Source organism: Chrysemys picta, chromosome 9 (assembly GCF_011386835.1).
Source record: "Chrysemys picta bellii isolate R12L10 chromosome 9, ASM1138683v2, whole genome shotgun sequence".
NCBI lineage: Eukaryota > Metazoa > Chordata > Testudines > Emydidae > Chrysemys > Chrysemys picta.
In genome coordinates this window covers 43,241,009-43,267,649 of record NC_088799.1, presented here as the reverse complement: position 1 = coordinate 43,267,649, position 26,641 = coordinate 43,241,009, and the positions used below count along the sequence as shown (strand labels likewise).

The window sequence follows — 26,641 nt, the reverse complement described above, 5'->3', positions numbered from 1 at the left end:
GCTTTTTTGACTGACACAGCACACAGAGAACACATTTTCAGAGAACTATCCACAATGACTCCAAGATCTTTCTTGAGTGGTAATTGCTAATTTAGACCCCCTCATTTTGTATGTATATTTGAGATGATGTTTTTCAATGTGCATTACTTTGCATGTATCAACACTGAATTTCATCTGCCATTTTGTTGCCCAGTCATCTAGTTTTATGAGATCCATTTGTAACTCTTCACAGTCTGCTTTGGATTTAACTACCTTCAGTAATTCTGTTTCATTTGCAAACTTATGATTCAGAAGTGATGCAGCATGTACTCCTTTAAGGCACTAAAGAGGTGAGTGTTCAGGTCCACACGTAACTTGACATTTTCAAACACAATAAAGCACATAATGGATTTTCTTCAAAATTTTATTTCAATTTAAATTATGGGGCCAGCCAGATTTTCTGGTAAGAAATGCATTTTTTCTCAGGAGAAATGAAATACTTTCATGGAAGTAGAATTACAACTGTATACATCAATATTTAAAAAAAAAAAAAAAAAAAAAAAAACCTCACATTAAATAACTTTTAGTAATATCTTTAAGCCTTCACGCAGATGAGAAGAAACTACTTCCAGTACAGCAGAATTTTTTAAATATGAATAGCATGTCAAATGATCTTAAATTTAAATACAACTTTTTTCTTGAACGCCAACATTCAAATGCTTTCATATGTTAAAAAAGTTATCATATCCACTGTTTCCCAGTCCGAGAGAGAAAAACCAATACCCCAATCCAAATTTCTTCACTTCTTTACATATATAAATTTTAGCATTTCTACATTTTTCTAAAGTGGAAGCCTTGTGTGTTATGGAGAATAACTTGGCAAATAATGTTTTCTTCCACTCAACTATGATAAACCAAAATATAAGACTGCTAGTGCTGAACTATAATACCATCTAATGGCCAATTTTGCCTGCCTACCGAAATGATTTTAAAAATAGAGATCTCTCATTTTCAGTAAGATTAATTTGCTATTTTCCAGGAGACAATATGAATCAGTTTGCAATGGACAGATTAAGAACCTTAAAGAGATCAATGACAATGTTAAGAGACATTTTATATTACCAGAGTGAAAACACCCAATTTTTTGGAGCTATTACCTGATTTCCCTCACAATGGCTTCAAAATTAGCTAAAATGTCAATCAGGGGTTTCATCTTGCTAACTGAAAATAATTTTAATTAGTAAGAGGACAGAAAGCAATGAGCAATTTTATGGCATTCTCAATCAGGTTCAGCCATGTAGAATTTGAACCTTCAAACTCCAACTCATAAGTTGGTTGTGATTTTAGCATAATTATAAGATGAATAGATACAATTTTAATAACATTGTTTACAAATATTTAGTAGATGTTTTTTGTTATGGTCAGAGTAACAAAAGCCAACATGGTGCAAAATCAGTTTTTGTTTTTTATAAATACTGATAGTTTGCAGCATTTAAGAACAGGACTTGACAAAATTAAATCATTTTGTTACAAGTAGGCCATCTATGAAATTATTTTTCTCGAAGTCAAGGGGAAATTATTCACTTTCACAACTATTGTACTGAGATATCTACTGCAAGAAAGCAAAGGTGGTCTCTGTAGACTCCCCAGAAGAAAAAGGAATCAATATTAGTTTATCATAATCTTGACCATTTACAGAACACAGCACTAATTTAAGTGAATAAGGCCAATATTAACCAGTAAGAATACAGATTAAAGGATTCCAGTTCTATATTTTAGCCTAACCTAATTGATGGCACCCCATTAGATAAGTGAATACATATAAATTGTTTTTTTTCCTTTTGATGCTGCAGTATTTAAGAAATGTTAAATCAGCATTCTCAGATCTGAAGTATTCAGCTACATATGAGCATTCATTTTGCAGAACTCAATATTAAGTAATAGTTACAGACTAATACAATAACATTCCTCTGCTGTACAAATTAAATCATATTTTTAAAGAAATGAGCAGCCTAGGAGTTATATACAAAAGAAACCAGCAAGCATTGTTGAAATGAAATGCGAAGTGTCACTGCTAGCTCTACTGTTTGAAATACCTTCAAAGTAAAATTAACAAAACCCTTAGAACATATTTCCAAGTTTACAACTCAATTCTCAGAAAATCATATGTCAAAAAAAATCTATAAAGCAGTGAAAGGCATATTATATACATTTCCTTATGAACCTCAAGATTTCACTCTTTTAAAAGTTGCTAAATTGAGTTTATTTGCAAGACAACTGTTTATCCCAATAAGCTCACATCTTAGATACATTTCCCCTTTGATTACAAGTAAAGCACTGCACTTTTTTTTTTTAATCAAGGCATACAATTTTATATTATGGTGCCATGTATGCACAGGTCACATTGTGCTCATATCTCAAACAACGTAAGTGCAAACATACGATTTAATCAGATTTGCAAGCATGCAACCTGTTGCTTAACTACATTAATACCTTCTTTCCTAAACCAAACTATCATCTATGTTTGCTTTCATGAATCTAGTATCTTTTTTTCCCCCCAGGACTCCTAAAATAAGCAGTGTCTTTGAATTCTGAAATGACACAAATATCAAGAAAGTCCACATTGTGCAAGAAAGCAGCAGCTAGTTTTTCAACTTGGACTAAAAAAGAAGAGAGAAAACAAAAACCGTTCACTGAACAGCAGATTAGCAGTAATGTTCCTCATGAATTGATAAGAGTGCCTGATGCTGAATATCTAACAGCAAATGCGGAATTTGGGTTTAATATTTTAGGGGTTTATTGGAGATTAAGCTTCTTGCTGTGCTGGTCTCTTCAAATCCCTGATCTGTTTAACTAAATAGGTCTTCTCATCATTAAATTGTTCGTCCTCGGTCCTGTCATTCTGAAACTTGCTGAGGAACTCAATAAGTTTGGTCTGGTTCTTTAAGAGGATATCTAATATAGGCTGTGTCTTGTTAGGATTGGCTACAAACACCTGCAACAAAAGAAGAGGGATTTTAGCACAGATACAGGAAACAGAAGGCTCAGTTAAAATTATACTTAACTAATAAAAAGTGAGATGATAATGGTTTAAAATAAGGCTGTCAAATGATTAAAAAACTAATTGCAATTAGTCACAAGATTAAAAAATAGTTACAATTAATCAGTTTTAATTTCACTGTTAATAATAGAATACCAATTTAAATACATTATAAATATTTTTGGATGTTTTTCTACATTTTCAAATATACTGATTTCAATTACAAAACAGAATACAAGGTGTACAGCACATTTTATATTTTTTATTACAGATATTTGTACGGTAAAACGACAAAGATAGTATTTTTCAGTTCACCTCAGACAAGTACTGTAGTGCAATCTTTTTATTGTGAAGGTGCAACTTACAAATGTAAAATTATTATTGTTGTTTTTTATATACCTGCACTCAAAAACAAAACTATGTCAAACTTTAAAGCCTACAAGTCAAAGTATGAAGGAGCATGTGAATGTTTAGCATATCTGGAACGTAAATACCTTGCAAAGCCAGCTACAACAACAATGCCATACAAACGCCTGTTCTCACTTTCAGGTGACATTGTAAGTAAGTAGGCAGCATTATCTCCCGTTAATATAAATAAACTTGTTTGTCTTAACGATTGGCTGAACAAGAAGTAGGACTGAGTGGACTTGTAGGTTCTAAAGTTTTATATTTTAGTTTTTAATGAAATTACGTAAGAAATAATAATTCTACATTTGTAAGTTACACCTTCACAATAAAAAGATTGCACTACAGTACTTGCATGAGTTGAACTGAAAAATACTATATTTTGTTCATTTTTTTACAGTGAAAATGTAATAAAAAAAGGGAGCACTGTACACTTTGTATTTGTGTTGTAATTGAAATCAATATGTTTAAAATGCAGAATCCAAAAATATTTATAATAAATTTAAGTTGGTACTCTATTATTGTTTAACAGTGCAATTAAAACTGATTAGTTGTGACTTTTTAAAATCTAGTTAATTTGTTTTGGGCTCATCACTTGAGTTAACTGCGATTGACAGCCCAAGTTTAAAATTATGAATGTTTTCTCTCCTAAATATCTGCACATGAAAAAAACAATTGGAATATCTGAGACGAAAACCAGTTTTATATGTTGTTATTGAGGTAGAGACTGAGGGCCGAATTCTGAAGTTAATGGGAGCTGCCTGGTCATGACATCCTGCAGGAGGCACTCAGCACCTCATAGGATTGAGTTCTGTAGCAAGTGCACGATTTTATGTATCTAGCATCATCGTTAGAGAGACTAGAGATGGTTTAAAACCTTTCTGCAGGGTTATTCCTGAATGGAGCTAAGTCCCCAACCTATTACTAACCATTAGTTTATGTCTACTATTAATAAAAAGTGTAACTTGTTTTAACAGACAACCCTGATTTAGAGTTTTCAAAACTGATTAGTTCATTTGAAATACTACACGTATCCTCCATAGTACTCTGTAGCATGACACAGACCTGTTTAGAATTCTCAGAATGATGTTGAGATATGCTCAGAAACCACAGCATGCATTCATCCCCTTCATCATTCTCAGTTCATACAGAATTTTAGAAGAGGAAGGTTATGCTAACAATAACCATACAAAACCATTTAGCATTTCCTGAATAAGTACTTTTCAGCAAAAGAAAGAATCAAGTAATTTTTCAGAGCAGACAGATCTGAGGTTTGTCATCATTATCGACTAACCTCACTACCTGTGTAAATGAGGCACACTACAGAAGCTATTCAATGGTTTTATGATTTTTGGTACCATACCTTAAAGACATGAAAGGCCTCAAACTGAATGTTGCGACTCTTGTCTCGTAGAAGGTTCATCATTAATTTCAGATTTTCAGGTTTACTGATGTATTTTGTCATAATTGTAAAGTTGTGTCTGTCCAATAGCAATTCACCAAGCAACTAAGGGTGGAAAAATGTGACAGAACAATGAAGTATTACTGAAATTTTATGAGTTCAAATACAATTTTTATCATACAGGTTGTGAAGCACATTGAGTAATTGACATCTGTCAATAAAAGAGGTGTAACAAACTCATGGTTCTCCTGACTCCCAGTGCAGGGTATTTTGATGTGGTTTTTCCATTCTCTCTCTCAGCCTGGCTGAAAAACTGCCTACCTTTCTGTTTCCCCTTAGCCTGTGATTCCACTACCACTTTTGTTGGTAAAACTTTTGTTGGTCAGGGGAGTGAAAAAACACACCCTCTGACCATCACAAGTTTCACTGACAAAAGTGCTGATGTGGACAGTGCTATGTCAGCAGAAGGAGCTCTCAGTACCCCCATAACGAATGCCCTTTGCTAGGTGATAACTAGCTACTGTACCATATCTATGCTCAACATGTCTGGTATCTGAAACGGATAATTCGATGTTGTCAGAAGTCAGCTACCCACAGTCAAGGTATCATCCTCCCTCCCAATTTTATAAATGAGGTAAGAGGATCTGAGAGGTTGCACAAGACCATTTCTACCAGAGGTGGTAATAAAAGCTCAATCTCTACTATAACAGCTATAAAAGAGTCATCCATGTAGCCATGCTACTTTGCACAAAGATCGGGCCAAATCTGTGTTCTTGGCTCTGCCATCTGTAAAACAGGATTATCCCTACATGGCCATCTCTACAAAGCACTGACACAGACAGAAGAGTCTTTAATTATAAAACCTGATACTGTACATCATGGTTTTGTGGTTAAGGCATTGGGACTGGAATATAGGAGGAACCAGGCTCAATCCATGGCTCTACCATCCCTGCATCGTGATGTTGGGTAGGTACTTTTCAGGTGGTTACAGTCTTTGGCTATTTTTGCATCGTCTTAATTTAAAAGGTTACGTTTGCTTTTTAAAAAAGCAAACTTTAACCTAAAATAAAAAGAAAATGAAACAATATAAACAGTAATTAGCACTATGACAATTATATTAGTGTGTGATGAAATGGACCAGCTCTGCTTTTTAGTCCTTTGTTACACTTTTGAGGTTCCCAATGCACACTTAATCTTCGGAAATTGATCTTTTTTACTACATCTGTTCTTTTTACCACTCAGAAAATATTAAAAATTCTCTAGTAAAACGATTACAAAATGAAAACACTGACTTGACCTTCTATACATACTGAAATTACCACCCAAACATGCAAGCATTTATAACAACATTGTGGGGGAAAAGGAACTTGTCTCTTATAATCTACTAACACCATACACAGTTAAAAAATAAAAGAAAAGAAAATTCCAAAAGAGGAAAAAAATAAAAAACAGTTATGGTTGCTTAACAGGAAACCCCCCTACTCACAGTCGTGCTGGAACACTTAATAGTGGGGGTGCTGAAAGAAGTTTTTATTTTTTACCTCATGCCCCCCTTTATTCCTATCTATGCTGCCCCACCCTCCAGAGTTGGGGCCGGGAGCAGGGCCATGTCTCTGGGAGCGGGGATCTGGCCAGGGCTAAGGGACCAAGGCTGGGGCCACAGAAGGGCATCTGGGACCCCGCATGTGGGGCCAGAAGTGGAGTCCCGGGCGTGGGGCTGGCAGCCGGGGCCCCGAGAGTAGAGCCCCTGCTACGGGGCTGGGAGCGGGAGCCTGGGAGTGGAGTCAGCAGATGGGACCCCAGGAACAGGGAGCTAGCAGACGGGGCCCCAGGCACAGGGACAGGGACCCAAGCCCTGGGCGCAGGGCCCCAGGAGGGTGGCTGGGGAGTGAAGTCCCGGGCGCAGAACCAACAGCTGGGACCCCACATAAAACTTGGGGGTGCTGCAGCACCCCCGGCACTCCTAGTTCCCGCACCTATGCCAACTCAAACACTTAGAAGCAAGCAGGTGTGTCCAGTTAACGTGTCTTTCTTTAAAATATCAATCCCCACACACTGCACTCACCCATCTATAAGTCCCATACACCTCCAACACGCACTTGTAACTGATTCCTGACAACTGTGCAATACCTTCACTCCAACCTCATACTTCCCCATGAAAAATTAACACATCCCACAGCTGACCAGCACGGATGTTTAATAGATATCTATGCTGCTGTTGCTGTGGTTACCAATTATATCTATTTAAGTGTATTTTATTAAATTATGTACCTGGGCCCTGAGTTTTGCGGAAATAAGTCTAAGACTAATCAGTGCTTATGCTGGTACAACTATTCCCTCACGGAAAAGGGGATAAACTGTACCAGTATAAGGCTTAGGCACCTTCACATCAGTGTAACGGCATCCACATTGCTTTACTGGTACTACATCTTTATAAAATCACACCCCGATGATATATATTATACCAGTGTAAAAACTGTGCACAGACCAGTCTAAATCATTCCTTGGACAGTTTCACCCAATACCCTGACTGTAAGCTCTTTGGTACATGCACGGTCTTCGTGTGTGTTTGTACAGTGCTTTATCACAATGGGGCCCTCATCCAATTTAGACCTTTGGGAGTTTCTGCAATATAAGAAGCTTGAATAATAGCCAGTCTTCATAAGAACCAATGAAAGATCTCTTTTGCATCCTCAAACGGGAGAACTGTGGTTGGAGACAGCTGGCTGACAGTTGTCTCTAGCTACAAAATTTTCAGTCAAGACATATCACTCTGTACAGATACATCCATGCCTATTTGTGGGGTAAATACTGGGGGAGCCCCACTGCTACTAAATCTGTGCCTCTGGGATAGGTAAGGGAGCCCCTACTGCCACATCTGGGGGGAAATGGGAGCCCCCTACCACTGCTCCAGCCTCTTTGGTTCTGCCTGTTGTCCCTGCTTCCCTTGGGCTCCACCCCTGCAGCCCTAACCCAGCCACCATCACTCCAAGTGGAAGATAGGGCGATGCTGCAAGGGTGTGGCACAGGGGCCCCTGTGTTGCTGTGCGCCCCAGATTGCTTTGATTCAACCATGCTCCCAAGTGATGAAAATAAACTCTTTGGCAAGTCCACAAATAAAATCTTATTAAAATAGTTATTGACATCAACTATTTTTACTGTTTTAAATTGCGATTCAAACCAGTTATTTAAGTCATTGTGATTTAAATCAATTCACCCTGAAATTATCATAGAATGTCAGGGTTGGAAGGGACCTCAGGAGGTCATCTAGTCCAACCCCCTGCTCAAAGCAGGGCCAATCTCCAGACAGATTTTTGCCCCCGATTCCCTAAATGATCCCCTCAAGGATTGAACTCACAACCCTGGGTTTAGCAGGCCAACGCTCAAACCACAAAGCTATCCCTCCCCCTTGGAGAAAAAAAGGGCACTCAAAGTAAAACTACCTTACCTTAAGTGACTGCCTTTTCGTCACATAATTTTCTGAATGAAGTAACTTCTCATACTCACTGAAGAACTGAATGGAGAATGAAGAGAAAAATCAGGAACTTTCCAAGTGGCACAAGCCCTGCTTCTGAATGAATTTATTTAACTGGGGGGATCTTTAATAGGTATGTAAATAAAAACTTAGAATTCTACTGAAACAAGGTTTGCAGTATTACATTACAGGTGTTTAACATTCTAACAAGCTTTTTAAAAACTTAATTTCTTTGCTATTTTGGGAACTTTAAATATTTGGACTACCATATAATGAAGGAAGTTATTCTTTAAGCAATAAAATTTTGTAGACTATGAAATGATTTAAGCTTTTATTAATATCAGAATTGGCCAGCAGATGGAGCAAAACTATCAAACATACCTTTGTGACTAAGGCCTCATATAGACAACAGAAAAAATGGGAAAAGGTTCCCTCTAGTGGAAAATGCATTTTCACAAAGCTAGATTTTCATCTTTTCAAAATCTCAGTTTAAGTTTTTGATGTTGAAATGCTGAGAATTTTAAAACAAATTTCTATTTTAAAAACACTATGGTACAAAAATATGCAAACCTAACTTTGATTAATGCAATACATAAACTGTCCTTGGTAATTCTTAACTAAGAATCCAAGCAATACGATACAAAGAATGAAAAAGTATTTTAACTTTTTCAGTCAAATGAAAATTATTCTGTATCAATCATCAAAAAGTTCTGAGGAATTATATTTACTCACCCTATCATAATGCTGTTCCAAAAATTCTGCACTCAGCAACTTGTGTCTTGTAAGTAAATCCTGAAAAAGTATGTCATGTTTAAGCAATATTTTCAGATTAAAAAAAAAGTATTTATTAAAATAATAAATATTCATTCTGGATGCCTCTGAAGAGTCTAATTAATCCAATGAAGGATTTTGATATACTATGGAAATAAAGAAAAAAAGTTGGAATATTGGTGTAAATTCTTGATTGTGGCTGTGAAAACTCATAGCATAACTTAGGAAGGGGTCTGCTATATGCTGTACTGGTTCTCAGAGAAATCAGAGCAACTTGAAGGCTCTTTTAACTTGTGTTGGCTTCCAACAGCTCCAAGATACAGCTGCTTGGATCACTGGGGCACAGGGAAACCCAGGCCTACTCTCTGCAACAGGAATGACACATAAGCTACTATATCACCAGAGCCCTACAGCACCAAAGGGTCCACTTACACTACTCATTATTTGTACAGTGTTAGCACCTAGATGTCCCAATCATGAATCAGCACCAATCATGCAAGGCACTACACAAAGACAGTCCCTCCCTGCCTTGAAGAGTTTACAATCTAAGTAAAATATTAAATTTTAGTTCTGGAATAAATGTTACCCTGAACATAGCACATGTATCTGAAGCAATATCTTAATTGCCATGTGCTTAGAAGGAAGCAATGTTCAATTGATCCAGCTCCTTTACAGAGAGTGTCACAAACTTTGTTCTCTGTCTCCATATGCTGACTCCATATGTGACTAACACCTGACATTTGGGATTATATATTTGAGATGCTGGAGAAATGTATGCTATTGTAACTATTTAGATATGGTATGCAAGTTACCTTGAATGTGGCAAACGCATCTGAAGCAATGTCAAACGTTGACATTTCCACATATCTGAAGAAATCATAGAACTGTTCTGACCACAAGATTATTTTAGCAAGTGGTTCATGTCTAATGCATTCTCTTAACATTATTCCACAATTTAGAGCAATTTCTGGAGATTCGTACCTGCAAAATGAGAAGTCTATATAAATACCTTTAAAATGTGGTACTGTAGTACTGCAACTTTATATATAATTAACAATACGCTATATTATGTTATCAAGTCAACTTAAACATTTCAATAATTAAAAGGCATTTATCTGCATATTAAGTTCCACTTTCAGATGTTCTACGAAACACTACCAAAATCAGATGATCAATCTGTTGCTTGTATGAATCACTTGTATACAATGGGAGCATAAGAAACATAACTTTATGTTCAGACTCAAAATCAATGCCCTCTTCTCATAACTGCAGGTGGAACATGACTCATAGCAGGCTTTTCTAAATGTGCAGTAGGTGCTCTGCAGGTTGGGACAGCAGAAGTTTGCCCTCTAGTGGTATGGACAATTCACAACTCCCAGTATACTGCCAAACTTGTTCATTTTATATGGAATACTGAGTATGACTTTTTAGGTGAACTTCATAAGTGAACAAACAGACTGTTCCACGTGGTCAAAAGAATAAGCATTTACACTGCAAGTACACGGTCAAAATTTGAAAGTAACGTCACCTGAAATCTATGGGTCTCTTGTAGCTCCACATATTTAAATCAACAGGATTCTGGCAAATCATATACCTTTTCAAAGCCTAGATCCTAATGGTTGGTTCACATTCACCGTAATATCTTAAAATTATGTAAATTTGGCTATACCAGATGCATCATATGTAAGACATACAACAGATCAGTAAGTACTTCTATAAATTAAAACCAACATCTATTTCAAACATTTTTATTCATGCACACACAAAAATGTTTCATGGTGGCTGTCCTAGGTTATGCTGTACTAAAAATCAGGAATGTGGTCCACTGAACACGATCCTGGACTTGAAGTTAGGAGAAGATTCTGCCACTGACCAGTCTGACAGTTTGGGGAAGTTATTTCACCTCTCTGTGCCTCAGTTTCTATGCCTTCCTTTGTAAAGCACTTTGAGAAAGCACATATAAGAATTTAGTATCATTCATTTGTTCTTACTTTTATATTATACGATGGTTAATAATAATCTTGCCCTTTGAATCTTTCAGATATCTTGGGTTCTGTCAAAATGAGACTGTAGAATAGGAAAAATTAAAAGTACTCTGTGGAACACTGGATTTCTTTACACTTGCAAAGATACATTTTGTTGCTCCTCTAGACTGCTAGGGGGTTCTTAGTGTTCATGAGGAAGCCAGGGATTAAAATGTGCAAGTTCCTGCTCTTGTTGTAAAACAATTTTTCTATATGTATCAATACTCTGCTGGCTCAGACAAGTGGCACAGATAAAAAGAATGAAGAGACAATGTGACATAAGCATGATACCACACATTTGGTAGGTTTCAGACTTGGCAACATCTCTAATTACTATGTAATGCAAAAACTTTGAGGAAAAACTAAAGAGCAGATCTTTTGTTTAAACATCCAGAAAACAAAACCTGTTATTTTAACATCTTATTACTGTCGTCATGATGTGGCAAACAGCTATTCCAAGGGATTAACTATTTAATCTAATTCTTTATCATTTCTATAGAATCTTATACCATGCCAATCACTGTAGCATTTGAGTACAACTACAGTATACCCCCATTGACCCAAACCTCATTATCCAAATCCCTTTCTTGTCCCTGAGCATGAGATACGTGCCGTCTGCAGCACGTATCTCATGCTGGGGAACAAGGAAGGGATTCGGCTAACGTGGAGATTTGTAAAATAGAGCAGAGACCTCTGGCCAGTACTGTGAGGGAACCCCGTTGTGGAGGAGGGAACCCCACTGCTCAATGGCTGAACGGTTCCTGCTATCCTGATTATCCGAACACTCAATTATCCAAATAAAATCTGTGTCCCTCAGTCTATTTGGATAATCAGGAGTATACTGTACATCATGATGTATGAGAGCTTATTTGAACAATATCCATCAGTATACATGCTACAGCTACTGATATAAAATTAGTGTTTGAAATGCATAAAACCATTTTTAAAATGTTAACAAGACATTAGTGAACTTTCCCACCCCAAAATGATAAAATTGGATTGCAACCTCTAATATTTTCTGTTATTCATGGCACAGAATAATAGAAATGTAACAGTCCATTTTGAGGTTGGGGGGATGTTTGTTCCCTAATTTAAAAAACAAAAGGCTTTTTACTTAAATTTGTTTTCACGAATTTTGGTATGCAGCTGCAGACTTGCTATAGCATAATTGATATGGCATGATTCTCTGATGTAACAACACAGGTAATACAAGAATAGAGGTGGAAACAGCAATCTGGCATGCAGTGAATACACAATCATATCTAGAAAAGTTGGAGCTTCTTGATGTCTCTGTAGTTGTATTACCCAATAACTATGAAGCAGGAGCTGCACAGTAACTCAGAGGATGGGACAGCAAGTTCATTTAGCCAGAGGTTAGAACAATCATTCGAACACTCGGTAAATAACTAAGATCAGGAATAACAGTTTAAATTCTGGACAATGAAGTAAGTTCAGTGAAAAGGAACATTACATTACCCCAACAAGAATGTTTTTAGCGCAGTATTAGTTTTCAATTCTCACCCTGTCACCCTTCACATTAAAGGATTCATATTTTGATATTCTATTGCTTAAATTATCCATTTGACTTAAGTTACTTTAAGGGAAGTTACAGGCCCTGTGGCAAAATTATTTAAACAAATTGCAAAGGAAGAAGGGACATTTCACCACTCTCACTATCCTTTTACCTGAAAAAAACATTCCAATACTTCATATAAAACTATTTACACCAAATACTGTACATACCCTTTTAATAACATGAACAATATATTTTGTTGAGTGCAGATGTATTCCACTGTGGGAGTTCTTGTACCAATTTGCCTTCTGAGAATGTTGTTGAAAATTTGAGCGACATCTTTTTTGCCCTGTCAAAAACGTAACCAATTAAGCATATAACATTTAGTACCAGAATGTATAGCAAGAGTTAATACATACATTAATATACATACACTTAAACATGACCATTTCACAAAAAAATTCCCCAAATACTTTGTTTCTCTACACCCATTTCAAATCTGTCACAGCATTCAATACATCATTGTATCAACTTACATTTGGATAGCTTGAATAACCTACTGATAATGTTTAAAACAATAAAACCCTTTTATATTTTATCTGATATTCCTAGAGCTTCTCTGGATTCATTTTGTACCAAAATTATGTTAATACTATGCCTATTTTTAACAATGCCACAGTCCTGAGTAAGATGGAATATTTCAATGTTCCACTCTGTCATCTCTCATTTTCAATGTGCATGTATTCAGGTCCTTCTACTAGGGAAGACTGAGACACATCTTGGGCTGCTGTACCAACAACATGCAGACTGCACTCCAATTTACAATTTTTTTATTGTGTGTTTTCATTTTATGATGGAAAACAACAACAATTATAATTAAAGTCAAAGGTAAGTATAACAAAGGCATATTCCTCATATCATATGATCTAGGATACCACAGTCCCCCAGTTTTCTCAATACTTGATAGAAGTGTGGATATGGGTAAGAGCACTATGCTCAAATTCAACCTAGATTATCTTAAATGAAGCTGGTTGATAGCTGTAAGTACTGGAAAGACAGGAGCTCTGCATGCACCCCATATTGGATGCATATATCTACCATTTGCCAATACTGCTTGTATCTTTGGAATCATACTCAGTTTATCATTACTTCGGGCCAGTTAGCAGGAGTGCCTAATAGTGCGTGCGAACATTACTTGGAATTACCCTTGAAGAGGACTTGGAAGTTATTTGTTTCTATATGCAGCTCAAGGAGCTGGTTACCACCTTGGGCAGAACAGGATCTAGCTACAGGTCCTGACCTGGCAGTAAAGATCTGTTAAGAAACTCTTAATCATGGTTATTTGAATTTTATAATCTGAGACCAGAAGCAAACCATTATTATTGATGAACCTTGTTTGTGGAATAAACTTATTCTGGCACCATCTGAATCAGTGTGTAGCAAGTTTTAAGGTAAAGAAATAGACTTTACACTTTATGGAGACTTCCAACAAATATGACAGAATGATAGCTTATTATTTTAGATTTGTATTAATTATAGTATTGGACTCCTGACGCTGTGACAATGGATGCTGCAGGAGTAAAAAATAAACCAATTTTTTAGAAAATCATAGGAAGATCATAGTCTTTAAAAAAAATGACATTTTTGTTTGTTAATTAGCATGGAGAGTTTGCTGCAGTATTGTTGTCAGGATATAAGTGTTAGTTTGTTTTGTAAATGCTTGTTTTCTGATTTATAATTCTATTGAAAGCCTGCCCAAAGCAGCATCAGAACCCTTTGTTCTGGTAATGAGTAGAGCAGTGTTTTGAGAAATATAGCCATCAAGTCTCATCCACTAACACTGACAATTTTGCCCAGGATCTCATTATTCCCCCTATTTACCGACAGCAACAGCTCCCCCTCTTTATTCATATAATTGAGCTGGTGGTGGTACACAGTAATTCCAAATCTAGTTATTGTTAGAAGCATCTATTACTTCCAAGTGATGTAATGGTCTATTTAACAAGGACACATACAAATTCTCATGCCAACAGTCATGATTCTCAGAGGTGAAGTGTAAAAGTGTGCCAGCATTGTCAGATTCTACCTCCCTGATGCAAAAAGGTTTTTTGTTTTGTGTTTCTCTCTTTTTTTTTTTAAACTTTTCAAAGGCTGCAATTACTCCAACTGAAAGGTACTTTATTACAAGTCAGCAGGAAACTGATTGACAAGTTATTGCTCTTTGAACAGTTTTGTTGATTGCCTTACATGAAAAAAATGTTTCTACATACAGACACAATTCCAAACAAATGTTAATATTAGAGTAAGGATTGGATGTTTCAGGGCAATTTCTTAATGAGGACCTAAAATAATTTCATTTACGTTAGGGGGCCCATCACCGTGGTATTTAGATTCAAATCTATTATAGACAGAGTACAACAGTCAGAAAAAAAATCCCTCTCTATCATCCCAATTTATAAAGATAACTCCCTCAGGAACGATCCATAGTCAAACAAATACTTAGTCAAAAATGTGCACTGATCCACGCACAAACGACTTCAGGTTCTGTCATACCACTAGAAGGAGCAAAGAAACATCAGCAAAAGCATCTCATCTGTTTTCAGCTCTGGACATACTTGTCTCAAAAAATAGTAAGGTCCAAGCCACACAGGGCTTAAAAGATTAAAACCAAGATCTTGAATTGTGCTCAGTAACTGATGGAAAGTTAGTGCAGGTGTGGTGCACAGGTGTGCTGACATCAGCCCACAACATTAGGTAAGCAAATTGCCACATTCTGCATTAAAGAGCATTGCTTTAGTCCAAGATGAATGGCTCTTAACATGACCTGAAAAAGAGCTCTGGAAAGCTTGTCTCTCTCACCAACAAAAGTTGGTCCAATAACAGGTATTACCTCACCCACCTTGTCTCGCTAATATTCATCTCAGCAAGGAAAAGCCACATCCTTCTCAGGTAACAGAGCAGTTGAGAGTCCAAAAATAGAAGGCTATTACCAACAATCAGCAGCCCCTTCAGACTGAAATGTACAGCTACCTTTGATACAGAACAATCCTACGCAATTCCATGCCATTATAGATCTAATAAAATCAATTTGTCCACCACCATTTTCCATCACCAGAAGAATGCTTCCCAAATAACCAGAAAGACTAAAAACTGGACTGATAAAGATCTTGAAAGTCAGCAGAATCCAGATTTAATTTCTCAGCATCTTATCCTCAATAAGCAGGGATCATCTCAATTGCTTTCACTCTGAATTTCCTTGGGTTTTTGTTATATAAAGACATGTATGTGGTGAGAAAAAAAATTTCCATCAGTTTTTATTTTCAAAACCCTTTTTTATGGGGTACAATTTCTAGTTAAGCCTTTTCTTTTTAGAAACACTGACAAGTCACTTTTAAAACAATCACTTGCAGACTCTTATAGCTTGAAAACTCGGGTTCAGGTTTCTGTAGGACATGTTCAGTTTTGACTCTGGATTAATCTACTCTGGAACGTACCTTATAGGAAATTCAGTGTATGCCAGCTATAAAGGACCAAATGGTAACAGAATCAAACAATATTCTGGGGGGTTGGGGAAGAAAGTTAACTTAATTCTGGAATGTAACACTATAACATCCCTTTAGACTGTTGTGTTTGCTTCATGGCCAACTTTTTTATGAAGAGTGCAATTTTATAGCAACCTTAATTAGCAGGATAGCCTAGTCAAGACACAGAATTCTGGGCTCTGTTTCTAGCTCTGCCATAGACTTCTTATGCAACTTGTAGGAAAGTTACTATGGGCTTGTCTACATAGCAGAGGGACGTGGGTGTGTCACCAGAAGGGTCTACATGGAGCAGTCAGAGCACAACACATTTGTGCACTCTACAATTCACATCCCATAGTCCACACTGCGCTACCACATAGACAAGCCCTAACTCGGACTGTGCCCCAGTTCCCTAGCCATAAAATGAGGATGATGATAATACTTCCACACCTCAGAGTGGTGTTGTGAAGACATATTAATTACTATGTATGAAGTACTCAAATAAATACTGTTGAGCAACAAATGAAAACTTACAGAAAGATAAAATTAATGTTCATATTTTGGAGTGATCAATAAAATCTGACTTTCCTGTCTAAACAGAAAAATGATTAGGGAGAATGTAAAACAATATACTTTTGTTTCCTATAGGGAGAAGAGTATTAAAGATTTAAAAATGGCTAATTAGTGGCAGCATTAAAACTTTTTAATGAGAATAGTCAGATGACTCAGTATTATACTGTAATAACTCAAAAGGGATTTAAATAAGACTATGGGCATTATGGCATTAATACAATCTAGGATTTTAATCTCTCTCTGAACACAGCAATTAAATTACATTAAAGATTAAGCAACACCTCTGTTAGAGTTCTGGGATAAAGATTTGAGCTATTCATCTACTTTTCATTTTTTATGTGATCTATCCTTCCAAACTCCTCAGAAATTTAATCTCACGCATCTGGTTAATTTACCAAGTAGTGCGTATTAATGTTTCCTAATTAAATCTTAAAATACAATTGCTATCATTAGCAGCATTGAAAAAATAAAAATTGTGTAGCTAGGAAGTGAACCTCTTACTTCAATTAAATAGGAATTCTGATGGTCAGAATGCAACTTACCATGTGTGTGGCTCATGAAGTTTTGTAACTACACTGCTACCTTGATATAACGCGACCCAATAGAACACGAATTCGGATATAATGGGGTAAAGCAGTGCTCCGGGGGGGCCGGGGCTAACGCGGTTTCACCTATAACGCGGTAAGATATTTTGGCTCCCGAGGACAGCGTTATATCGAGATAGAGGTGTATTTTCTTACCTCAAAATCAATCAGTTGTAAGTCAGCTACTAGGGTGCTAAGAAGACCACTGTTGTAAAGTTCTTGAGCAAGCTGTGCCACAGCTTCTGTTTGTGGCTCTTTTTCATTTGTGCCATATAATATTTCCTTCATGGCAACCAGATTTTTCGAAACCTCTTCAGTAGCCTGAAGAAACAAAATAAAGAGTAGATACAGTGACTTTCAAAGCTAAAAGAATTCTGCTCGTCTTTGTAAACCACACAGTGTTTTGTTCTGATCAACTGCAAACTTTCATTAAAAAAAAAAAAATCACATCGCCACCTGTCAAACATCCTGAGTGTGTGTGTGTGTGTGTGTGTGTGTGTGTGTGTGTGTGTGTGTGTGTGTGTGTGTGTGTGTGTGTGTGTGTGTGTGTGTGTGTGTGTGTGTGTGTGTGTGTGTGTGTGTGTGTGTGTGTGATCTGACCTAGAGGCAAGATGCAAAAGACTCAGTTGACAATACAGTAATTATGTTATCTACAATGAAAACATCTTCCCTTTCCTCATCCTCTCAACCTTTCACTTACCTTCTCAATATTATTACTGAAATGGTTTCTGTAAGGAAGAGCAAAATTGTTCCCAATCTGTAAAATGGATTTGTACATGTGATTAACCCAGAAAACATTACCTGGAAACATTCCCATCACTAATAAATTGCTCAGGTAAATACATTTCTATAAACTGTGTGCCTATCGAGTCTCCTTTATGCTGTTAGGCTTCCATTCCAGTCAATAGGAAAAGAACATGTCCATTTCTGTTGGAGAGTCTGAAGAAGCAGAGTGCTTTCCTTCCAGCAGATTTCTTGCACTAGCAAATCTCATCACCAATATTCAGGGCAGTCCTCAAGTAACAGAGATGTCTTAAACTGCTGGGACACATGTCAGCTTGTGTCTTTGCAGTACAGCATGCCAGATTGCATCTCTGAGGTCTACAAGGATAGCTTTGAACCGTTTTCAAACTTAGCAAAGGTAGGGTAGGCAGGTTACCGTCTGTTCTCCAGTGGGTTCTACAGTCACTCAAGTGATGGAAGGACCTGACCAAAATGCATCAGGTATTGTTCAAGAGGGGGTCTTGACCCCAATCCCTAGGAGTTGCTTTTCTCATCTCATGGATGAAGGGTCTTTTGTATGTGTATCCACTGACACCATTACTGTTAAAGGTTCTCAACAAGATCAAACAAGAATTGGCCAGAGTACTACTGATTGCACCAACATGGCCAGGACGAGTTTGGTATCCTATCTAATCGGATTCTCTTCTCGCCCTCGGTGACGTCTTCTGATCAGTCCTCTTTTACTGATTCAAGATGCCAGTCGAATATGTCACCCCAACCTACATATTCTCAGGCTCCAAGCATGGTTCCTCAACAGTTGTCAGGACTAGAGATATCTTGTTTGTCAGAGGTACAACACGTTTTATGAAACAGTAGAAAAGAATCTACAAGAAATATCTCCTGAAATGCAAACATTATCATCTTTGGTGTAGCAGTTACCAGATTTTGCTGACTCACTCTCCTCTTCCTACGGTATTGGGTTACCTATTGGAATTGAAAACATTGGGTCTTTCTACGAATTTCATTAGGGTTCACTTAGTGGCAATAACAGCTCTTCACACCCGTATGAGGTTTTTCCACTCTTCCCTCGCCCAACTATGGCAAGATTCCTAAGAGGTTTGTCAAATCACTTCCCATAGATCAGAGACCCTACTCCTAGCTGGGACCTGAACCTAGTCCTTAATTGCCTTATGAAACTTCCTTTTGAGCCACTAGCTACATGGTCTTTAATAGATTTATCAATGAAGATAGCCTTCTGGATAGGCATCACTTCTACCCAAAGGGTTGGAGAACTGGAAGCTAGAAGTGGAGAATTGGGGGCTTTAATGTCAGACCCCTGCATTTGTAGTATTCACCACAGAGTAGGTGTTGCTGTGGGCCTATCCAAGATTTTTAGCTAAGGTGTCCCCAGAATTTCATGTTCTTTTCTTTGCCCACCCCCCAAAAAAACCAACATTGGACTAGTCAAGAAGCCGTGTTCTATTCCCTAGATGTCAAGAGGGCATTAGCCTTTTGCCTAGATAGGAACAACCCATTTAGAAGCTCTCCTAGACTATTTGTATCCATTGCAGACAGAAACAAGGGTTCAGTAATTTTGAAACAAAAGGTTATAGGGCATGTCCAGTTGTATTTAGATCGGTTACAACAGAACCTGGGGTTTGAGAGTAATAGCATTCTACAATAGCACTGTCTGCATCTATAACCTTACTTAAGGGAATATCAATTACAGACATCTGTAGAGTGCCAATTCGGTCCTCTGTTCATGCTTTTGCTAGTTATGTGTTGGTAGCTGTGGCAAGATCAGATGCTGCTGCAGGCAATGCAGTTCTCTCTTCTGAACACTGCTCTGCTGAACACTGCTCTGAACCTTCCACCTCCTTAGGTGGGTACTGCTCGGGAGTCACCTGATATGAAGCACCCACAGTGACACTACTCAAAGGAGCAGTTACTTACCTCTGCAGTAACTGGACTTCTTTGATATTCATGTCTCTGTGGGTGCTCCACTACCTGCTCTCCTTCTGCTCTGCTTCAGTGACTCCCTTGTGGGACTTTGCGGTGGAGGAGCTGAGGCCAGTTCACCTGCGCAGCCCTATACAGCCTTGGTGCGGTGCACAAAGATGTGTGGGGACATGTGCAGGCCAAACAGACACTGCTACCAAAAATCTCTGATCAAAAGTGCTTTCAAATCTTGGTGGGAAGAAGGTTTTTTTTGGTGCTCTTTGTTTTGGGGGTTGTTCGCTCTTGGGACTAAGAGGGACCAGACATTAATCCATGCTCTCCAAATCTTTCTGAACAAGTCTCTCATATTTCAAACCTGTAAGTAAAAGCCAGGCAAGGCATGTTAGTTTTATCTTCGTTTTCTCAAATTGTAAATGTTCCTTTTGCTAGAGGGTTTACCTGTTTGCTGTAACTTTGAACCTAAGGCTAGAGGGGGTTCCTCTGGCCTCTTTATATCTGATTACCCTGTAAAGTTATTTTCCATCCTGATTTTACAGAGATGATTTTTACCTTTCTTTCTTTAATTAAAAGCCTTCTTTTTAAAAACCTGATTGATTTTTCCTTGTTTTAAGATCCAAGAGGGTTGGATCTGGACTCACCAGGAATTGGTGGGGAAAAGGAGGGGGAATGGGTAATTTCTCCTTGTTTTAAGATCCAAGGGTTTGGCTTGGTGTTCACCAGGAAATTGGTGGAGAAGTCTCTCAAGGCTACCCAGGGAACAGTTATAGTACTTGGGAGGGAGAAACAAAGTTTCCCAAATGACTCAAATAATTTGGGTGGTGGCAGCAAAACCAGATCTAAGATGGTAGTTAAGCTTAGAGGTTCTCATGCAGGTCCCCACATCTGTACCCTAGAGTTCAGAGTGGGGAAGGAACCTTGACACAGACAAACTGAACTTTGTGATAAAAGGTTATTAAAACAAAAAAATCACACCACATCAGGTTTCTCCCAAGGGACTAGTCACTTATCCCAGATCTTACACCAAAGACAATGCTGGCAACCAAATCTATAATAAACTAACTTAAGATTTATTAGCAAAGAAAAGAGTTAATGAGAGGTTAAAGCAGGTAAAATATAACAGATAAATCATAGTTTGTAACTGCATATGATGGCAGAGATGTAAAACTGCCAGTTTCCCAAAGTCTTTCTGGGTCACCCAGAATAATCTGGGAATCTCCATCTTCTCGTTCACATATTCTGCCCTATTGGAATCCAAACAGTCCAGATATAAAGGATCTTTCTTTGAATCCATATTTACAGTATCTTTACACAGAAAGCAAACTGACAGTCTCTCTGCCCACATGGGCTTTTCCTTTGATGAGTGTGGAATGCACTTTGAGTCTTTGACCTCAGGTCCCCACCACAATGCCCATTTTCTTTGGAATTTGCACCTTTTCTGATAAAGGCCTTCATTAGCATTCCCAAGGCTTCTTTGATGTCTGATGAGTTATTTAGTTACAGGGGTATTTACAATGTAAATGTTAGCTATTACATTATGACAAGAACAGAGAAGTGAAAACAATGCAAAGAATGTTACATTAGTTTTCATTAAGTTTAAACACCCAAACTTTTTGCACTGGCGACCCATTTCACAAAGCAAGCCTCTGAGTTCAATTCCCCTCCCGACTCCCAGTTTGAAACCCCCTGCCCAATACCACTCTCATACATGTAACCATTACTTTGATCTACACAAGCGAATTGACCTGAATATACTTTAGCATGACCTGGTCAGCCAGCGTCACAGAAGCTACAACCAATAAAATTGTGTCAATTAGAATCATTAGATATCTCCTGTAGGTAGCTTCTTCGCTGACAGTGAACAGAAAATAATTAGCTGGAATGTTCTGGGATGCCTGAGGCTGGTGCATGCTTAGTGAGACAGCCTTCGACTCAAGGTACAGATGCCACAAAAACATTGAGATTAATAACGTTTTTCACTACACTCAGAGACACAATGGACCCTCCTGCTTTCCAGGCACAAGACCTCTGAAGATGGTAGTTGCAGAGAGGATTTGTTTTCATTCATCATTATCTTTCCAGGGTATGCTTGCTCTCCAGAGTAATGAGAGTCTCTTTACACAAATTGTTTTTATTGTAGCCACTAACGGAGTAGCCTACAAGGCTTTACATGACATTCTAAGACCAACCAGTTTGACATTTAAAAAACGAGGTGGAGAAGGTTTTGTGGGTTTTGTTCCTTCTGAAAAACAGAACAAAGGGTTTCAGAATTAAATTATTTTTAAAAATATTAAACCTGATGATTTAGGCTACATTTTAATTAGAAAAATCTAAATCCTGAGGGAAAAACTGCCTATTATGAAACAAGTCTGAAGAATAGTCTGCTCCTCAGAAGGACTGTCATGGGAAATTACTCCAACTTATCAGTGCACCTTGCTTGTTTTAAAATCTTTTCCTCAAGAATATAATATAATAATATATGGAAATATACCTCTCTCATAGAACTGGAAGGGACCCCGAAAGGTCATAGAGTCCAGCCCCCTGCTTCACTAGCAGGACCAAGTACTGACTCTGCCCCAGATCCCTAAGTGGCCCCCTCAAGGATTGAACTCACAATCCTGGGTTTAGCAGGCCAATGCTCAAACCACTGAGCTATCCTTTGAGCCACATAACTAAATACAAACACAACAACATGATTTTATAAAAGCTCACTGCCCTACTTACAAGTAGGAGGGATATTTTGTAGAACAATTACTGTTTTAAGCATGTTGAACTAGCATTAGCTTGCTGACAAATTACTAAAAAATGAACATTGTACAAAACCAGTTACAATCTAATTATTTGTACACACGGTTTGCCTGTAGGGTCTTCAACAAGCACAATGCTTCATAAGCACACCAATGCATAATGATTACCTGATCTGGGCCAATGATGTTCATGTACACTCCAGGTTTAATTACACTTGTATGATTGGTAGTACATGAAATAATAAAATACATTAATATAAAGGGGGAATTATTGCTTTCAGAACACTATTTATCTAATAAGCAGTCTGTTAAGATGGTTCCTTTTCGTGGCCTATAAAGCTGTAGAGAAGCCTAAAAGTCAGCAAAACCAATGTACAATTAAAGAGTAAGACAGTCTAGTTTTGAAATAGGCAAAAAGCAGGGACTCCTGTGAACCATAAGGTCTCCATATTGGTTTTAGCTCTTCAGTTAGCTCTTTTATACTGCCTCAGATTCCCTTTGATTCTTGTTCCAAATCCCAGCTGTCTCCCTATTGATAAAAATTTCACAGTATTTGCAATGTGACCTTAGTATGGCAACAAGAAATATAGACTGGGCATTAACTCTACAGGTGACAACTGAATATTCCAAATAAATATAGCACACAATAAACAATACACAACCATTTTATTCCTTTACATTGAAGGGGATGTAATTTTAGGGGGAAAAAAGTGGAAAAAAATTTCAAGCCCCCTACTGAGACAAGATTGCTGTTAGAAAATAAGGCTGGGCACACCAGGCCCAATGACAGGAAGATAGGTGAGAGCTGTTGCATCTCCCACTCAACTCAGAGGGTAGGTCTATACTTACCTCCGGGTCCGGCGGTAAGCAATCGATCTTCTGGGATTGATTTATCGCGTCTTGTCTAGACGTGATAAATTGATCCCGGAAGTGCTCGCTGTCGACGCCGGTACTCCTGCTCGGCGTGAGGAGTACGCGGCATCGACGGGGGAGCCTGCCTGCCGCATCTGGACCCGCGGTAAGTTCGAACTAAGGTACTTCGACTTCAGCTACGTTATTCACGTAGCTGAAGTTGCGTATCTTAGTTCGAAGTGGGGGGTTAGTGTGGACCAGGTCTAAATTGTGGAATGGGATAAGTACATTTCTTATAATCCTTTAAACATGCAGAAATGTCTTCAGGAAAAATCCCGCTCAGTGGGGATTTCATTTTTTTTTTGAGGGGTGAATGTACAATGGCAGGAAGGAGGGAGAGAAGCTGCGCTAGCTATCAAGAGGAGGGTATTGACAATTTCTCCTGAGACCACTGCTGGCACAGCCACTGAAGCCAAGTCCACGTATCAGAAAGGAGTAACCAACAATGAAGATTCAAACAGTCCCTGTCCTCCTTAAGGGAGATTTAGGGATAAGGGTGAAAAGGAAAAAGAGATACCAACAGCTTTGGGTGACCAAGGGCTAGCGGGTGCCATTTTGGGCAAGACTGCCGGTGATAAGAATGACTGGGGCTCTCATTTTTTTCCTCCTCCTTTGGGAAAAAACGTGAGAGGACCTCCCTAGCAATCAGGTATACTTGAAGGCTCTCTTGCAAGGAAGAGGACTAGAGATTTAAGCTATTACACACTACAAGAAAGAAGCTTGTGTTTCCACCAAACATTTAATACCTTTTAAAAAGCCTATGGAATTCTTGACATGCCACTCTGATGTTAATATACACAAGTGAATAACTTCCCAAATAGGCCTTTCCATGACTTAAAATAGTTTTCCATGCTCTCAGAGCTTGCAGAAACCTTTTGAATAATCCTCATTCGAAGTCTTTAGGAGAAGCTGTTTTTGAGATAAGACATGGCCAAAAAACAAACAACCCCCCCCTCCCAAAACCCTAAAAACAAACCTTAGAATTTTCAAAACATGATTAGCAAAATAAATAAATAGATGGCAAGTTCCATATCTCATTTCATATCTCAACAATTATTTGTCTGAATCACAACTGTGGACCAAAAAATTATTCTCTGGCCACGTACTACAGCTACAAAATCTGAAGTATGTTTTCTGAGGATTTTAGAGGAAGAAGCAAAACTGATCTTATAACGGAAAGCAAGTCTCAACCTTGACTACTAAGAGACTCTTACCTCTTCATAAGTTCCTCTTGATCTAACTCTCATAGGAAACAGGGCCAGAAGGCAAGCTCATTCTAGAATCCAACTCTGTCCTCCTACATGTCATATGCTAGAGGAACTGACCATTCATGGTGATCAGTGCCATTTTTAGATGGATTATGGTCAGAGTGAAACCTAGGCAAAACACTATCTTGAAAAAAAAAATGACTTGGGCAACTTTCAGTCTAAAGTGACTATATTCCCACACATACCAAGTACAATTTTGCTTTACCTTTACTAGAAAGCAGTAAGATCGTCTTAACCTTAACTATATTCACGCTACTATCTGACTCATTTTTGCTGGTAATTTGTGTGGTCATTTAAGATCAGTTTCATCGTATTTAAAGCCAATACTAGAGTAAGGCTGATTCAACTACAGGGATCAAGGAAGAGCTCTATTATGGTATTGTGGAATTTCTCTTAATAGACACTGACAGGTTTATAGTGCAAGCTAAATAACTACACTAGGGTGCTAAGTGAAAATAAAATTAAAGATATTAGTAAAAAGAAAAAGGAATTGCCACCTACAAAAGTACTGGCAAGATTTTCCTATGTAACAGAAAGGACTATGTTCAAATGTTCCACAATCATGGCTCCCGGCTTTGGGTAAGGAGTCCCCAGTGTAAATTCAAAGATACAAAGAACCTGATCTGAAAATTGAAGAAAGTCAAGTGGAAGGTAAGGTTAACATTCAGCCATCAGAAAATCTGTCATTTTTCTCAGAATAAGCCAGGTACACTTCTCTAACTAAATGCTGGCCAAGAGTGAGCACAGAGCATTGTTTGACAAAAAAACAGTTGGGAAAAACTGACCACGTTTGGGAGTAAATGTCCGAAACTAAAATATAAATAAAGAAAAATAAATTTAAGAAACAAACAACATGTTCACTTCAATAAACTAGGGCATCAATTAAAATACAAGTTATGAAATCACTTATTACACCAGAACATGTCTTTCATGTTCATACACCAGTTGTATGTCTTTCAATATCCACAAACATCCCTATGGTTTACTCCCAAAATAGCACTGGAGACACATGAGCCTATTCTACATAGACACACGCAGCCCTGAAGGTTTCCCCCACCGTTAAGCAATACAAATCCCAAATATCTTGTTTAGAGGGTTCGTGTAGCTAAAGTTCTTGAGCTGCAAAATCTTTCATAAAGAAAGAGGGCTTAAAAGCACCATCTTAACTAATAGAAATGGTAGGAAAAGATTCAGGTTGAAAATTCACATGTTAAATATCTAAGCGAAGGACCAATACATTGTCTTTGCACGTCTATGCTATAAAATCATCACAAATGCTAACGAGCTGTAGCTGTGGATCTGCATTTACTACTGGTTCTCTCAAAAGAACGCGTTCTACACAGCAGCATCCAACTGGTAGAAAATACTGAGGTTACTTAATATTTTATTTTAGGTTCTTAATATTATAGTATTATAAATGCGTGCTTTGGAAATATTACTAAAATGTATGCATTTCTGCACAATATCCAATTACGACCACCAATCTGGATCAGCATTATTAATCTATATTTTAAGGTAAAAATTACACCAATTTTTCAGTAGAGACCCATTTGTAAAGGCAACATTAAAGAACCTGATTCCCTTAGTGTAGGTGCATACTCTCTAACTTATTACTTAAAACAATTTGTATAATGAACGTCTCCCTCTTACCAACAGCTCCATGAAACATACAAGGCAGAGAACCAATTAAGTAGTTAATCTTTAATTTTCCTTCAGCTGTGAACAGACTTTATACATCTGCATTACAC

General features: G+C 37.8%; 1 protein-coding gene across 6 annotated transcripts in view; it reads right to left on the bottom strand.

The window, feature by feature from the left end:
- Window positions 1–387: 387 nt before the first annotated feature.
- Window positions 388–26,641, bottom strand: part of CAB39 (calcium binding protein 39) — a 59,507-nt gene continuing 33,253 nt past the window's right edge. For all 6 annotated transcript variants that reach the window (XM_005282497.5, XM_005282496.5, XM_024103289.3 and 3 more), the window contains 7 exons: window positions 17,444–17,608; window positions 12,840–12,958; window positions 9,885–10,053; window positions 9,034–9,093; window positions 8,275–8,340; window positions 4,788–4,931; window positions 388–2,974 (listed from right to left, as the gene is read on the bottom strand). In XM_005282497.5, coding sequence (XP_005282554.1) covers window positions 2,786–2,974; window positions 4,788–4,931; window positions 8,275–8,340; window positions 9,034–9,093; window positions 9,885–10,053; window positions 12,840–12,958; window positions 17,444–17,608 — 912 coding nt within the window. In that variant the 3' untranslated portion in view covers window positions 388–2,785. The remainder of the gene's footprint in view (window positions 2,975–4,787; window positions 4,932–8,274; window positions 8,341–9,033; window positions 9,094–9,884; window positions 10,054–12,839; window positions 12,959–17,443; window positions 17,609–26,641) is intronic.